Below are 15,910 nucleotides of genomic sequence, written 5' to 3'. Positions count from 1 at the left end.
CGATTCTGACTGGATAGGCACCGAAAACGGCTACTATCATAGCGAGAGGGAGTCAATGCGTGGTCATAGAGGGCTCGTCTCACTTTGGTCACTGAAGTATACTGAACGCGGCAGTGGAAAAAAGAATTGGCAGCCCGAGCCCGAGCAGGCTAATCGGTGGCACCATATGTGCAGTGGCTGCGCGAAGGTTGAGAGCCGCAGTCGCTCACTGGCTCGTAGAGTGCCGCTGTAGGAATCAACAGAGGTCTCAATCCTGAACCTGGGGTATCACCAAGGTGATCGTCAGTTCCTTGGACTTTTCAAGATATATCGCAGGGTCGCGATGTTGTAGAAGACAGCATGCTGAACAGCCAACATACAGTTTATCTCATTCCACCACCTTGCCTATTTACCAGCAGCATCAGTGGCCATTTCTACGTCGACGATAGATTGAGTAGTAGCCGCAGACGACATCGAACAAGACAGTTCCTTCGATTTAGCACAAATTGTCCCTAAACATGTTTCGTTCGCCTTTGTTCGGCGTTTCTCGCACAGAACTTTTGGGACAAAGCTGATCAGGCACAAACAAACCCACCGAGCCTAGAACCTACACCTGCCGACGGAATTGTTTGTTCCGTCAACCGCAAACGTCGACTGATATCAACCACCTGAAATGCACGAACCCAAAAAATGGGAGGCGAGAACATATCCCTCTTACAACTCCAGGCTCAAGCCATGCTCGCTACGGGCCTCGATAATGTGATCGCAAGAGCAACGGAGTTTGAGATCCACGCCGCCTTGGTGCTGCTCGAACACCAGAATAAGAAGAAGGATACGAGCAATGTCTGTCGCGTGATCGCTATGCTCAGAAGCAGCCCCGACGCGCGGAAGGTGGCGAACCAACTCATATCGCGGGGCAAGGAACGGGGAACGGAGCAGACACATACCTCAAGTGACGGCAAGGCCATGGAGACCGCCAGCCACAGCCGCGACAGTAACACGCCAATCGACGAGCCACCTCAGACATACGACTGTGCTGTCACAGGAGGATGCTGCGATAGCATCACCATGTCCGGCGCCGTGCATCTCGCCGACAAAATCACGCGTCGCGGTAGCAGCGATCACTTGGTCGCGGACGCCCGCTCCCTCGAGTCCCTCGTCGACAACATGCCACTCAAGATCCTGCGACGCAAAGACATCGCGGCGCTGAACCTGTTCCAGGACCCCGCTCCGTCCATCAACCAGATTCCAGACGAGTGGCAGACCACTGTGTGGGGTGTATGGAGGGCGTGCGTTGAGCAAGCCAGCTTTGCTGAGGCCGGGACAGACCTGTCGATGCTGGGCGCGTTGGCTTTGCGGGGAGGCATGTCGTTCAAGAAGGGGAAGGTGACATATCCGGAGGACCTTGTGCCAACGGTGGGCGAGGAGGCTGAGGAGTACGATGCCGAGTATTGGGAAGCGCTGGCTGACCAGGGGTATGCGATGGGAGAGGTGTGGGGAAGCGTGTTTCCGGATGAGCAATCTGACGAAGTGAATGGAGGTTAGGGGACGGCGGTCAAGTTAGGAGTGATACCAGCTGAGCCCATGTACATTTCAACACAAACCTTACAGTACTAGAGTGTGACCGAAGAGCTCGATGCAAGTCCGTTGTAGCATTGACTTTCACCGTGGCCGTTTTGCACTAGATGCCGCCCCCGCCGCCGTACAACGCCAAGTCCACGAGCGGCCTCTAGCCTTATCGAGACAAGCGCTACAGCTCCAAAAAGCTGCATGCAAAGCCCAAAAATTCCAGTCGCCGGAAGGCAAAGTCGCAAAGTCACTGGAATTTCTTCAAGGCACCACTCGGCCTTCTTGATACAGGCCCCAAATCTGTACAGACCGGCTTCGCGACGACTACTCACACTTTTGAGTCCTTTGAAAATCCTTTACGGAGAAATCGAAAGAGTTGCGCATAAAAATGGCCTTCGGCGATCGTGGGGGACGAGGTGGTGGCCGCGGCGGCGGTAGAGGAGCACCGATGAGAGGTGGCCGAGGTGGTGGAAGAGGTATGTGAAGATCTGGAGTCTTCGACTGCGACTCGTGCTGTTAGCGCAGCGCGAACAAGGGTCCAGCAATGTGTGCGGGCAATGTGCGCTAATATTCAACCGCAGGCGGCTTCGGCGATCGAGGTGGACGAGGCGGAGGTCGAGGGGGTGGACGAGGCGCACCAAGAGGTGGAAGAGGTGCTCCCCGTGGCAGAGGTGCCCCCCGAGGTGGAGGTGGAGCGAAGGGTGGCGCGAAGGTCATCATCGTATGTGCTCCCATCTACAGCCCATGTTGCGAATCGGCAGCAGGCCGACGGCTACCCTTGACCCAGCTACAAAAGGAGCACCCCTGTTTAACCAATTTCTTTGCAGGAACCCCACCGACATGCCGGCGTCTTCGTCGCTCGCGGCGGCAAGGAAGATCTTCTCGTGACCAAGAACCTAACCCCCGGCGAGTCAGTGTACGGCGAGAAGCGCGTGTCGGTCGATGCTCCCTCCAAAAGCACCGACGACGAGTCCTCCGGCCCCACCAAGACCGAATACCGCGTCTGGAACCCGTTCCGCAGCAAGCTGGCGGCCGGCATCCTGGGCGGTCTCGACGACATCTTCATCAAGCCCGGCGCCAGCGTCCTTTACCTAGGAGCCGCCAGCGGCACCTCCGTGTCCCACGTCGCCGACATCGTCGGCCCAGAAGGCCGCGTCTACGCCGTCGAGTTCTCGCACCGCTCCGGCCGCGACCTCATCACCATGGCCACGCACCGCACCAACGTCATTCCCATCATCGAGGACGCCCGCCACCCGCTACGCTACCGCATGCTGGTCGGTATGGTGGACGTCATTTTCGCCGACGTGGCGCAGCCCGACCAGGCCAGAATCGTCGGCCTCAACGCCCATCTGTTCCTCAAGGTCGACGGCGGCGTCGTCGTCTCCATCAAGGCCAACTGTATCGACAGCACGGCGAAACCCGAGGTTGTCTTCGCGAACGAGGTCAAGAAGATGCGTGAGGAGCGCATCAAGCCAAAGGAGCAGCTGACGTTGGGTGAGTGCCTACCTACCCTGACATCCGAATTTTTTTAGCTCCCCCTTTATGTTTGCTGACAATGAATCACTACAGAGCCTTTCGAGCGTGACCACTGCATCGTAGCTGGTCTCTACAAGCGATCCGCACAATAAAATGTCAACCGTGGCCGTTGCGGCGGCGCGGCATGATCCTGCAAACTTTCTCGCGCAGCCGGGCGATGCGCGATCGCCAACCTCACGCGAAAGACCGTTGCATTGCGGATGTGGGAAAAGTGAGATCACAAAGACGAGCGAAACGGAATGCGAATGTCAATGTCGTTCGAGGCGTCAGGGCGTTTTCCAAGGAGTAAGAGGACTATGAGATTGATAGTGGGATGGAATCCAACAAACCACTTGGCATGATAAGTCGGGGCGGGATGGAGGGAGTAGGCAACAGTGTCAGACTACCATCCATATTCAACGCAGACGCTTTTTTCTTGTTTAAGTCGAATTCTACCTCAACTGGCGTGGGAAAGTAGACGCAAGCACTTTTTGTCGTCAGACGCAGAACAGCGCGGGTTCGTTCGTCGTCGGCTTGCAGTCTCTTGCGATGTGCTTAGAGTATTCTTTTAGGTCGGCTACTACAGACGATCCATACGTCCACACCCAGACGGCATTCTCGCCGCTTCTCGTTCGAGAGCTTACTGCACTGTACTATTCGCCAGATACGATCGCTGAAAGCAAAAGTAGTTCTTTGTCCAGTAGCTTTCCGGCATGTTACGACCTCCATGCCCGGGTGCTTGAGGCTCTGCGGGTGGTATGCTCACTGGATGTGGACGGACATTCTCATGCATCCATCAAGCCGCCCAGGTTTACACCAGCTGCAAACTTCCGGCTCGAATATCAGCAAGCATAAATACCGCTATTCATGGTTGTCCTCTGATTTGGCTTCCGGGCCCTATAGCTGGCCTTGGTAGCCGATCGAAGCGTCGCGACCCGACAATCGATGCCGTTGCCCATTGCGCCCGTTGGAGTTGTATTCGCGAGGACGGAGAGTTACTATGTGACTTTGACAAAAGCTACAGTAGATGTTAGTAATCGTGTGGCCCTAACTCGAGCGGGCACACTTACTGGCGTCGATTTGCTTGACTTGCGGCAGTATGAGTCGGACTTTGTTTCTGTACACAGCAGGCCCCTGCAACTGTAGTGGATTTGCCTCGAAGTAGACTGTCTCTAGATTTTCTTTGTCTTTCAACTCTCGCTCCACCTCCCTGAAGTCCGAGAGGCCATTGGCGCTTGCCCAGAAGTCTTCAAGCTCAGCCAAATGAGTCATATTCTCGAGATGCGTGATTCGATTATTGGAGATGTCAAGGACACGCAGTTTCTTATTGCTCTCCAAGCCGGAGATGGCTGTGATGGCGTTGTGCGAGACGTAGAGCTCCTCGAGGTTGACAAGAGTTTCCAAACCGGAGATGGACGTGAGCCGGTTGGACTTCAGGTCCAGAACCCGTAGGTTAGTAAGAGTGGAAAGATTCTTGATCTCGGTGATCTTATTTTTGCCTAGCCAAAGCTCTTGTAACGAGGTTAGAGGGTCCAAGTTCTCGATTTCGCGTATGCGGTTGGCGGCCAGCTCGATCATGGTGACATTTGAGAGCCCGTCTAAGTTCTCAATCTTGGAGACGCGGTTCTGCACGAAGAAAAGTTGCTTGAGCTTAACAAGATGGTTAACATTTTTGATGTGCTTGATCTTGTTGAATGATAGATCAAGAATGGTGAGATTCTTCATGTTCTCGAAGCCTCGAATGTGGGAGATGAGGTTGTCATAGAGGTCAATCTCATCCAGAGACTCCCCAAATGAGGGAGGAAACTCCACGGAGACAATAGCATTCTGTCGCAAGCATATCCTCTCCACGTTCGGGAAGCGTTCTAGCCGGAGAGCCGGGACTGATGAGATGCGACAGTGCACCAGATCGATGTCTTTGGTGTCCTCCACGACATCGTCAAGTAGATCCTCGTCTGCGTCAATCTGCTCTACCGGAGGCGCTTCCGGATCCGAATACTCTGGGTCGGAGAGAGCCTCAGGGTTCGTCAGGGTCGCGCTCTTGGGGGTCATCCTCAGTTTGCCGTCCCAGCCCTGACTGTTGGTCAACGTATGTGGATCGTCTTGAGATTCTGTCTGCTTGGGTAGCGACTCATCATCAATCTTGACGCCGTTTGTGGGAGGCTCGGCTTCAGACATGACCGTGAATGGCGGACTGCTGAGGTGGAGGGGCACCGCGGTACCAAGGTGGTGGGCGCAGCAGCAAAGAAGAAGCAGAGCGGTGGCGGCTATCTCGGGTCATACAAATGGGATCAGAGGGTCAGTGTCGCGGCAGGCAGCGTCGTGTGAGTTATGATGAGGCAAAAAGGCACATGCGCGTGCGGTTGAATCGCGCAGTGGCACGAGCGAACGTCACCCGCCGCACCCGCCGCATACCCCACCCCCACAGGCTGGCCGTTGGAGAGGCAGCAGGGGGCCATCAGTCGTAGGCCCTGTTGATATGTGGGCAGCTCTCAGAATAGTAGTACGTCGTCTGACGCTCTACGGCTTTCGAGGGTCGATCTCAGCAGTCACGAAACCGGCGAGTGGCGCATGGGACATCTTCTGAAGTCACGGAGATTTCGCCTCTAGTTCTCCAGCTCGCGCCAGAATTCACACGTTGCGAAGATAGATACATATACAATGCTGCTTATCAAAGAGTCTGCGTTCCGAACCATACCACAACCTCTGAACTGGCCAAGGTGTCTGCAAAGAGTAGGAAAGGATTGAAAATAGCTCGGCAGACAACTCCGCGTCCTAGAAACGGTGGTGCGAGATCGATTCTTGTTATTTCGCGGTTCTTGGTTGATGTCCCGCTCGCACACCGAGTTGGCTTCATTGCTTTCTTGAGGCTCCAAAATCTCGCAACGACCTCTGAGTTCTCATCGATAGCTCCCACACGGCGATCGGGTTTAATGGGAATCCGGAGACATATATGGGTACACACCGCCCCTGAAGAACAGTCACTTTTAGCTCTCTAGACTTTTGTACCGCCCAAATGCTTATGAGAATCGCTTGGTGACCTTCGCAATTACTGCCCTCGTAGTTAGCACCAGAACCTCCATTGCAGCTCAAGTATCACTTACAGTGTAATGCCACCACGCTGAAGATGAAGCCCAGGCTCAAGAACAGGATGACCATAGGGTCGACTTTGAGACCCGGGCTCTCGTCAGTGTACAGTCTCAGCATGGTTCCTGAGCTGCCACCTGCGCCAGCTGCTCGTGTGCTTGAGGGCCGCGCATTCTTGACCGACTCTTTGTGGTCTGCGGCAGCACGTCGTCGGATAGCAGAGCGAGGACCTCCGGGAGGGGAGCCGGCACGGGCGATCGAGGTAGCGCTGGACTTTGCGGCGGGACCTGAAGAGTCGGGGCCGGATTCGGGACCCGAGGTCAGGGGAGACGAGGGGCGGGCGGAAGCCTGCGAATTTCCTGATCAGCAATGTTTCTCTGAGCAGTTTGCGAGGTCAAAAGGGTGTGCGCTCGAGATAACTTTCGTGCAAACATTATGGGCACAAGGAGGTCCGGTTGTCGAGGTATTTACCATAGTTAGTGCGGTGTGGGAGGAATACTCCTGAAGCGTCCGGACAGGTACAGGCCTCCGAAGGTATGAGGCGACTTAGTAAACAAAGATGAGTGATTGCACTTCGAGCAAGTTGTCGCGTGAACAAGAGGATGCGAAAGTGCCTCTGAGCAGCGGGTGCTGGTCTGGACACTTTGGAAATCTACGGAGACAGCCGAACTTATTTCCGGCTAGCTCAGCCTTGCTCAGGGGCTGCCGCCTTGAGATCTCCTCTCGTTCTACTCGCCCTGGTTGATATCTCAATGATTTGTTTCAGGTGTCCACTGAGTTTCAGCAGGTTCTGCACTGAATCGTGAGCATTGATCAATTTATGTAGTCAGGATGTAGCATCCTTTGCACCAGCACCGTTTACGAATGAGAGAACATTCCTTGACGTTTGAGAAGCTCTCGAGTAGCAACCGCAGCAGGCCAATCCATCTAGACGCGGTTGTCAATATTCTCGACCACAGTCTCTGCTCGCTTCTCGTCGTCGTCAATTCCAGCCCTGGCCTTCTCCACAGCAGCAACAGCCCGGTCGGCCTTTTCCTTGTCTTCAAAGACTGCAAAATATTAGCTACTACTTCGTTTCGTTGACAAGCAGACTTACGGAAAGCAAGCTCTTCGAGTGTTCTCCCAAAGGTCTCGGGGAACATGAAGTAGACGAAGACGACTTCAAAGCCGAGCCAGCAGCAGTAGAAAATGAGCCAGCGCCACTCAATGTTTTTCAGACCGATGGGGTTGATGAAAGTGGTGAAAAAGGCAGCCAGACGTCCCCAGAGCTGCGAACACGAACACGTTAGATCATCATGGCATAGAGGCTGGCATCGTGGCTGCAGATTTTACTTACCTGGAAGTACGCAATACCTCGAGAACGCTCTGCGAAGGGCCATAGCTCAACCAAGTATGTATATGTAAGCGCATTGTAGCTGGCAGATGTTAGCGAACTGGCATTCCATAAGCCTGGCAGTTTCTCAACTTACCCGATATTATAAGCAGGCTTATAGGCAAAAATGAAGAAGATGACTCCAATGCCAGATGATTCGTTGATGTTTCCAGCCTTGTCACTCGTCATAGTCCTCTCCATACAGACGGTCCAGCCAATGTAGACACAGAGCAACGAGATGACACAAGTCATGTACATGACTCTGCGCCGGAATCGCGTCACCAGCAACGCAGCTGTGGCGGCAGTAATCAGGGACCACGAAGATAAGCCTACATTGACCTTCTGGATATCTGTCGCTTGCTCCCAGCCAACCATCTTCAAGAGTGTGCCGAGATAATAGGAGATGAGGGTGTTACCGGACCACTGGGTGAACAGTCCAAGTGCTGTTGAGAGAATCACACGACGTCGCATACCAGAAGTGCGGAACAGATCCAGCCAGGACTTCTTGGATGCTTCCATCTCAATATGAAGAGTGGATCGGATTTGCGCCATCTCGGCACGAACAAACTCCGAATCGCGGTCACCTTCGGCATGGTACTTGACGAGAATCTCGTGGGCCTCTTCATGACGGTCCTTGCTGATCAACCAACGAGGACTTTCCGGGAGCAGCAGGACCAAGCTGATTTGAAGTAGCGACGGAGCCGCTTGAAGAATTGATGGAAGCCTCCAGGACCAGTGGCTTGCAATGGTGTTTGTGCCAAAACAGATTCCCGCAGCGGTAAGCTCGCCCACAAAGTAGGACACGTTGAAAAGTGAAGTCAAGACCGGGCGCTCCTTGGGGTAACCAAGTTCGCCGATAAGAGCAGAGGCCGCAACGATACAGACGGGAATCCCGAATCCCAGCATGATACGCGCGAAAATGTAGTTGCCGGCATTTTGAGCGAAGCATTGAACGATTGCGCCTGCCACCATGATCCAGGATCCGATGAAAATGGACCAACGACGGCCAAAGCGGTCGTTGCAAATGCCAACAAATGGCAAGCTCAGAATAGCACCGAGTGAATAGGCGGCGTTGATGAAACCAAGCCACTCTCCCGTCGGATGATTGAAGTCTGGTCAATGTCAGCGCAAAGGGCCCATAGCAGTGAAGCACTCCAGTCCAGGGCAAAGGGTATCACTCACATTCTTGCCAGTGGTCTGAAATTTGAAGGGCATTTATCATCTGGGAATCGAAACCGCTGGTGATCTCGATGCCCATGCAGGTGGGGAAAAGAAGCAGGTACAGATTTCGCAGGTTGGGCTTCCTGTACCACGGGACTTTGTCTTCCTGAGCGAGCCTCTGGACGATAGGGTCGCTTGCGCCCTTCTCGTGAACTTTGATTGCATTAATGTCTGGAGCCATGTCGGGCGGAGTCCTTTGTCGGTGTCGACTGAACACCTCTGCGAAATTGAATGGTTGCTATACAAGCGGAGGCCGTCGGCGGAAGCGGAATCTCGCAAGCTTTTATGGTTGAGGGCCTGTTGCTCGTTGTCTGCATATCGACTGTGGGTTGGCTTGGTCCACTGCTGGATTGACTCTAGTGCAGGTGCAGAGCGCACCGAAAGGTCAGCACGTGGGGCCAGATAGACCTACTCTTGTCGCGGAGAGCCGCAAAATACCCGGGCAAAGGTCAGCCAATACACTGGAGAACCCCGGGGCTACACATCTCCGCCAACGCCAACCCGGGGCATATGGAAGTGGATCATCCACCACCTGGTCAGCGCCAAGGCCGGGAAGGGTTGCGTTAGGCCACAGAAAGCACTCGCTTGAAGCAGAGAAACCGGACGGATCAAGAGTGCCAGAGCGGATTTGCTGACTTTGCCGGTCTTGGGCCCAAAGACCACTCCTTAGTTCACATTCAGATCAAAAGCTCTGAACCTTCATTTCCTGACAATCGCCATGATCAGCAAACACATGCCCCAATGCAGCGCGGGAACGGTGCCTGAGACTTCTGGGGAGCGTCTCGCATGATTACTTGCGCATAAAAGCACGTTTTTGCTCCATATTTGGATGATAGTCGCCTTCCCTCGCAAGCGGTCAAACTCATCGAGTCAATGGCTGCCTTGGCGATCATGCGACTGGTGGTATCCGGAAGCTTGCCACCTGAAGCGAGGATAAATGAAGAGCAAGCTTGACCTGTCTTGGGCGGGTGAATCTGGCTAAACCGGCTGAATTTCGCATCTTCCAGCGTAGCGTGCCAAGACATGCCTCTGACCAAGACTGCTCAACAGCTTGCAGTAGAAGTTCGGCGTTTACTCAGACACACAATTCGCGCGGACCGGATATCGCACTGATGTGGAGCGTGTACCCAGCCAGTCGGCTTCCGGGTCGACTGTGAACCCTCTCGGTTGTTCGAGGAAGCTGTGATGGCTGGTCCAGTCTGATGCTCTCTACAAGGCTGCCCAGGTACAGCTTTTTTCAATTTCTTTCTGTACACTCATCGTTCGTGGAACCGCGGTACACGAGCTCCTTGGGCCTTGTCAATGCTGCTCAAAATACGGGTGCCCATCAGTTTTCCGAGATCGAGATCAAGATCGACATAATACCAAATTCAGCCCAGGCAAGTCGGCTTGAGGGACTTGGCTGCGTGGTCCGCTTGGGGTCCCGAACGACCTCGCGGATGGATTTCATTTGGTCACTCGGCTTCATTCCCCCGTAGAGAGACCGATACGCGGTTCATGATTGTTCACGCTTTGGGTGCGAGCTGCATGGTCTTCTTCTCTCACCGGAAACAAAGCTGCGCCACGAGTCGCCGGGGACGTCTCTCGCCAGCCCAACGAATGCGTACAAAACGAACCCTCTAGGGCGGGGTTCATTCTACTGAACACTATCCAACTGCAAGGAGGATACAGCGGCCCGTCACTCCACGGTGCAGATTGCAGTCGGATGTAGGCGAGGCAGAAATGCTCCTGACATAGAACTCCCTCCGAGGTTTCACGATCCTGGAGATTTGGATGATCAGTACCGATGCTAGGGTAAGGTGATAAGAGGGTCGGATCGCAAACCTTTCAATCTAGGGATGCTCGTTGAACAAAGTCGTCAGCAGCAATGATCATAGCCGGTGCTGAACTGAACTTGTCGCATTTCCTGATGCGACAGGAAAATGTTTGGCACAATCTGCTCCCTGGATGACCTTGCGAGCCACTTCGTCTGACCTAACGATGCGCGTGAAGCTTCAGTCGTGACCGAATGTATGGGAGATTTCGTCTGCGTTTGATGAAGAAAACCATGGACTGTGATTTCAAGCTTGCTCGACTTCGCCCGGAGGCAGGACTGCAGGAGGTCTTGGCAGACACGACTGCCTGAACTTTGTAACGACGTTGTTGCCTTGCTAGCCTTGCCAGGCTACCACCGATCGCCGACATTGATTGTGACCTTATCCCACAGTTTGGTGCCTTGCCTGTCTCACTGCTTCATATCCGCAGACGGTTGTTGTTCTCATCCCAGGTACTTGTTACGCCACCAAGCCACTTTGCAACTTGCCCCCCACTACGAATCCCAGTCACGACCATCGACCACCAAGCAAATCTGGTCAGGGACATCAATCCTGATGTTTTGACATTGAGCACCTCCGACACTCTCGCAGATCCGATTGAGCATTATCTTTGGTCACCAGAATCTCCTCAAGGTACAATTTCGCCAACCTGTACCATGAGTGACTCAGCACCCTCGCTCCCACCCATTCCCGCCTCGGGTCCTCTGAGCCTCGCCCTCTCAATCGACAACCCTCACTTCAGCCAACCTACATTTCTCACCCTTCCTCATGATGTTCGAGAGTTGATTTACGATGCCATCGTTCCCGCCGGCCCCCTCATCGAGCTTCGAGTCCACTCACATACCACCAGGTTACAACACCTTCTAGCGCTCAAAGGCACCTGCCAGACCCTCAGAGATGAGGTTGTCGAGTACCTTGACGCCCGTCCCCTTACCATACTCTGCAGCCACAGCCTCCGCCCCGGTATCATGAGCGGTATTCCCCCACTTGTCCTTGCCAAAGTCGAAACGCTCGTTATTGAAGACGATCCCAGCGAGCAGCCTAATTGGGCACTCCTCCGCAATGTCAAACAGATCTGCTTCACCTGGAGCTTTCGCAGCCAAATCCATCTAAAGAACAATGACGGCGATACCACCTTGCCAGCCACAGCGCCCACCAACCCGCCAGCAGCGACTGCTACAAGTCATTTACCCGATGGCTTGAGCCATGCCCACTTTTGCCGCCATCCTCCGACCATCAGACTCACTTGGCCCCCATTATCACCCAGCAGCGTCGCCCACAATAACACTGTCCTGTCGCACGCACATCAATTCTGGAAGAAACTGCGTATAGACAACGCCTGGATCCGAGAGCTCTGGAAGCACGACCCGCCCTACGACAACATGCCACACATCCGCGTCTTTCTTCGCAGAGTCTACGAAGCTAAAGTCGTTGGCAAGGACAAAGTGGTGAGCTGGCACAGCATCGTCGACGTGGACAGCCGAAAGGTGGTCGAGAACGCGCTGCTGCCCAACAGAGAGGCACCTACGTCAGGCAAGGATGCGGACTACATCTTCCCTTATGCGGCGCAGGGGTGGTGGCGGAGGGAGCTTGTGAGCAAGCCGAAGAAGGATTGAATGAAGCACTGGAGCATCGCCGCCAGAATGGGTCAAGGAATGGAACGAGGACCTTGACCAAATGTTGTGGATACGCCTGTTGCCAATCCCTTGTGTGTCGAAGAATGTCTCTGTAAAGTATTGTCGTGAATAAATGTGTCATCGCCTAACGGCAGGCGACCGTTGAGTACAAAAATGAAGAAGCGATGAATCTCCTATGCGTTGCGAAATCTATTTTACACTGTACATCCAAGGTCCGTCGCCCTACGGCCACCGTGCCCCTGATTGGACAAACCGTCCGTACTTTTACACAAACCTAACAGCCGTTCTCGAACCTCTTCCCACGCCAGCATGGATATCATACACTCGGAGACACCACCACCTTGTCTAATTCAAGCCGCTGACGCCGTCACCAGCGCCGCTTGCCTGCGCGACCGAGCCTCTTCTCGCTCTGCCTGCTCGATCGCCTGCTGCCGAGCCCTGCCCAGATACACCGCACTGCCCTCCTTATCGTCCGCCTGCGTCATCTCGTCACTCGGCGAGCCCACCGCCATCACGTAGACGCACCCATTCGTCGCGTCCACCATGTCGATCCTGACCGGGAGGAATTGGCCTCGTTTGGCTTTCTTCTCCCATTGCTCGGCGCTGCGCATGAAGCGCACCTTGTGACAGAATGGATACAGCGTGCCAGTCATCTCCGTGAGGTTCGCTATGGTGGCACTGGACGGCAGGTCACTGCGCACTTGCGCGTCCCAGATCTCAGGCAGTTGCGCTTCTTTGAAGTGAAACGCTCGGAACAGTGCTTGGAAAGCCCAGTGCGCGTACGAATCCTGATCCAGGCTTCGACCAGCCTTCGTGATCCACGAGTCGTTCTTGATGTAATCGTTAATCTCGGGTTTTTCATAGGGAAGTCTGAACCCCGCAGGCGGAGGCTGACCTGCTTTTATGAGCCCTTCGGCTTCGGCTCGAAGATAAGCATCTGCGTTCCATTGCGCGAGAAGGTCGCCGAACCGGCGAAGCGGGCTTGTGGATCGGATATATTGTGGGACCGCCATCGACACGTGCCGTACAGGCTCAGCCCGTTCCACCGCCTTAGGGGCGATGATCGGATCACTCCAGCCGGCTGCGTTGAGTTTCGATATGGGAAAGGCTGGATCAGTCTGAGATCCGGCATAAATTGCCGGTAGCTCACGATCCTGGAACCATTTGCCAAAGGACTCGCCCGCCAGAATCATACTCTGTGAGACGATACTCTGTACTTCGGTGAACTCACTCCATCGACCACGTGGCGGACGTTTGGGGGCCTGTAGCTTGATGGTCGGGTCGCCAATATAATGAAGACTCTCGTGTAGCCGGGATGGTTGATGGGCATCAAGAGAGCTGACCTTACATGTACCCTTGCGTTCTTCCAGCAGATAATCTATGGTCTCAACTTGTTCCTCGTTCCTCCTTCTTTGTCTAGATCTAAGAACATTCAGACATTGTTCAAGTTTTGACTTGTATGGTGCCGCTGCATGGAGGGCCTGCTGTTGAGCCTCAGCAGGCTCTCGGACTGAGATGGATGGATCAGAACCGACGATTAGGACGGCCATATCGCGTTCGGGCTGACCGAGGAGGTTATCAACTGCTTCGGGCTGCAGGTGTATGATATTGTGTATTGTCGTAGGTTGAAGCTTGATGTCAACGACATCACCATTCGCATCGAGCAGCGTGCTGGTGGTCAGAGCCGCTGCGCCAGGCGCCAGACTCATTGACTGTCCTACTGCAGCAGGAAGCATTGGATAAGAGACCTTGGTAGTATACCAAGACGATCCTTGTGCTTTGGCAAGTTGGCCAAAGATGGTGTCTTTGCCAATGAAAGCAGATGGGTGGGCAACATGTACATGGACCCAGTGACAGCCGGGTCTTTCCGTGCTGGGTTCAAACGAGATGCCATCATCGAAGACATCAGTACCTAGTTTGTCGATGACGAAGACCTCCATGGAGCCCAGGTCTTTTCGAAGGTGTGCCATACTGTCTGACAAAGGCAATTTCTGCGCTCCGCGCCCGAAACCAAGCTCTTTTGCAAGCTTCTCTGCTTCGGCGAGCTTCTCAGTGACCTGATGAGCTCCTCTGCGACCGGGAATGGGAAATGTCACATCGTCATCGGCTGCCTCAGCCCATGGAGGCATGGCGCCCAGTTCTTGAAGCAGCAATCGACCGATGTTGTCTTCTAGTGCCATCTTTGGATAAGCACCAATAGCTCTGAGAATCAAAGATGCGATGGCATGATGCTTCGTCATGGACTTCGAACCTGGCTGACGGATGTAGGTATCGTGAATGAAATCCAGAATACTTCGGTCCGACTCTGTGAACTCTTCTCCGGAGCTTCGAGCAACGACCTTCCCTTGGTCTTCAGCATTCTGCTGGCTCGGGCCTAGACAGCCAATTGTAGTTGGCGAACGCAATTTCCGGCTAGCCAAAATAATCTTTCTGGCCTTGTTGATGAACTTGCTGACAGGATTCTCCTGTAGAAGGCCTCGAACATCGCGGCCTTTTGAAGCCAAAGCAGCAGTCTCTTGATACTCGCGAGCCCATTCCACCACACTCGAGAACCGTCTCACCATCTCCTTGGGGCCAAGTAGAACATGCAGGTTGAGGTTTCGCCCAAGCTGCCAGAGAAGTATCTTGGTAGGGTTTCGTTGAGCCATGAGGAAGATGGCCATTCGGCCAGCATCGGAGATCTGACTCGCCTTCGGACCCAACAGATTTTGTACGAAATGCTCAAAGGGTATGCGAACAAACCTGTCCTCTTCCGCGAGGCGCTCATAAAGGGAGTCTAGGAACTCTGTGTGAAGGCGACGGAATTCGAGAACCTCCCTGTCGAACTCCTGTAACCTCTGCACAACTGGCAAACCCTTGTCTCTAGCCTTTGTCGGCAATTCTCCTAGAAAATCACCAATTACTGGCATTTCACTGCTAGCATCTCTGAGGATATGTTGCTTCGGTAGCTGCTCTCGAACAGCTGCAACTTCTTCTTGAGACGCGAACGCAGGTATGGTGATGCTATCCTGCATGGCAGGCCGAATCTGACAGTATCGACCATTGGTCAGTAGATATAGAAGTTGGAGTCCTGCTTGTCCGATGAAGACAGCCAGCTGCCGACGAGCGTGTGGTGGCTTCAGTTGACATAAGTCACCCGGTTCCATCTGGTTCCTAGCATTGCCCTCGACCATCGCATTGAAATCAGCGAGGTCGTCCTCAACCTGTTCCGACTCATATTCAGGTTCGAGCTGATTGACGAAAAGTGAATCAGGCAACTTGTAGATTCTCCCTCTTTCCGGTATTGTGTCGGCCCGCTCAGCCTCTTCATTTTGTCTAAAATCGGTCATCCATGCCCGCAAATGGTCACGGATGAACGGTGTGCCGTTGAGGGGATCTTCATATTGAAGGCCTGATTTGGAGGATGTGAGGACATCGGCAGTTGGACTTGGAGGCTCGTAGGACGCTGCAGTACTGACAGCAGCCCTCTGCGACTGCTTGGTGTGTAAAAGTCGTCCAGTTATGAGGCCTCGTTGATTATGTTGGTTGGTGCAGATGGAGGCAGTCAGTCGGGTGCGAGGCGTAGGGGGCGACCAATTGCTCAGCACTTGAAGCCGACATCGCGCACAGACATACTTGTTCATGCCTCTTCGCGACAGATGAATCTTGATCTGACCGCGACAGGCAAGCACTGTTTAAGAGCGCGAGAACTCAAGTACCTTCGTATTCCGCCTCCA

At 54.0% G+C, this 15,910-nt stretch overlaps 7 protein-coding genes across 7 annotated transcripts; 3 read left to right on the top strand and 4 right to left on the bottom strand.

Moving 5' to 3' along the window:
* Window positions 1–669: 669 nt before the first annotated feature.
* On the top strand, window positions 670–1,524 carry HMPREF1541_01038 (uncharacterized protein; the record flags this gene model as incomplete). The annotated part of the gene is made up of 1 exon (XM_008713339.1): window positions 670–1,524. The coding sequence occupies one exon, from the start codon at window positions 670–672 to the stop codon at window positions 1,522–1,524; it is 855 nt and encodes a 284-aa protein (XP_008711561.1).
* A 412-nt stretch (window positions 1,525–1,936) lies between these two features.
* HMPREF1541_01037 (rRNA 2'-O-methyltransferase fibrillarin) lies at window positions 1,937–3,176 on the top strand (the record flags this gene model as incomplete). The annotated part of the gene is made up of 4 exons (XM_008713338.1): window positions 1,937–2,024; window positions 2,130–2,269; window positions 2,376–3,042; window positions 3,118–3,176. The coding sequence occupies 4 exons, from the start codon at window positions 1,937–1,939 to the stop codon at window positions 3,174–3,176; spliced, it is 954 nt and encodes a 317-aa protein (XP_008711560.1).
* A 934-nt stretch (window positions 3,177–4,110) lies between these two features.
* On the bottom strand, window positions 4,111–5,241 carry HMPREF1541_01036 (uncharacterized protein; the record flags this gene model as incomplete). The annotated part of the gene is made up of 1 exon (XM_008713337.1): window positions 4,111–5,241. One exon carries the CDS (start codon window positions 5,239–5,241, stop codon window positions 4,111–4,113), a length of 1,131 nt encoding a protein of 376 aa, XP_008711559.1.
* A 918-nt stretch (window positions 5,242–6,159) lies between these two features.
* Window positions 6,160–6,624, bottom strand: HMPREF1541_01035 (uncharacterized protein; the record flags this gene model as incomplete). Its single annotated transcript, XM_008713336.1, has 2 exons — window positions 6,160–6,498; window positions 6,622–6,624. The coding sequence occupies 2 exons, from the start codon at window positions 6,622–6,624 to the stop codon at window positions 6,160–6,162; spliced, it is 342 nt and encodes a 113-aa protein (XP_008711558.1).
* A 453-nt stretch (window positions 6,625–7,077) lies between these two features.
* On the bottom strand, window positions 7,078–8,924 carry HMPREF1541_01034 (uncharacterized protein; the record flags this gene model as incomplete). Its single annotated transcript, XM_008713335.1, has 5 exons — window positions 7,078–7,199; window positions 7,247–7,418; window positions 7,487–7,565; window positions 7,620–8,634; window positions 8,705–8,924. The coding sequence occupies 5 exons, from the start codon at window positions 8,922–8,924 to the stop codon at window positions 7,078–7,080; spliced, it is 1,608 nt and encodes a 535-aa protein (XP_008711557.1).
* Window positions 8,925–11,213: 2,289 nt separating this feature from the next.
* On the top strand, window positions 11,214–12,173 carry HMPREF1541_01033 (uncharacterized protein; the record flags this gene model as incomplete). The annotated part of the gene is made up of 1 exon (XM_008713334.1): window positions 11,214–12,173. One exon carries the CDS (start codon window positions 11,214–11,216, stop codon window positions 12,171–12,173), a length of 960 nt encoding a protein of 319 aa, XP_008711556.1.
* A 371-nt stretch (window positions 12,174–12,544) lies between these two features.
* On the bottom strand, window positions 12,545–15,817 carry HMPREF1541_01032 (uncharacterized protein; the record flags this gene model as incomplete). The annotated part of the gene is made up of 1 exon (XM_008713333.1): window positions 12,545–15,817. One exon carries the CDS (start codon window positions 15,815–15,817, stop codon window positions 12,545–12,547), a length of 3,273 nt encoding a protein of 1,090 aa, XP_008711555.1.
* Between the last annotated feature and the right edge of the window lie 93 nt (window positions 15,818–15,910).

The sequence above is a fragment of the Cyphellophora europaea genome, assembly GCF_000365145.1.
Source record: "Cyphellophora europaea CBS 101466 unplaced genomic scaffold supercont1.1, whole genome shotgun sequence".
Taxonomy (NCBI): domain Eukaryota; kingdom Fungi; phylum Ascomycota; class Eurotiomycetes; order Chaetothyriales; family Cyphellophoraceae; genus Cyphellophora; species Cyphellophora europaea.
Note: the sequence above shows the minus strand (reverse complement) of the source record. Positions and strands in the feature narration are given on the sequence as shown.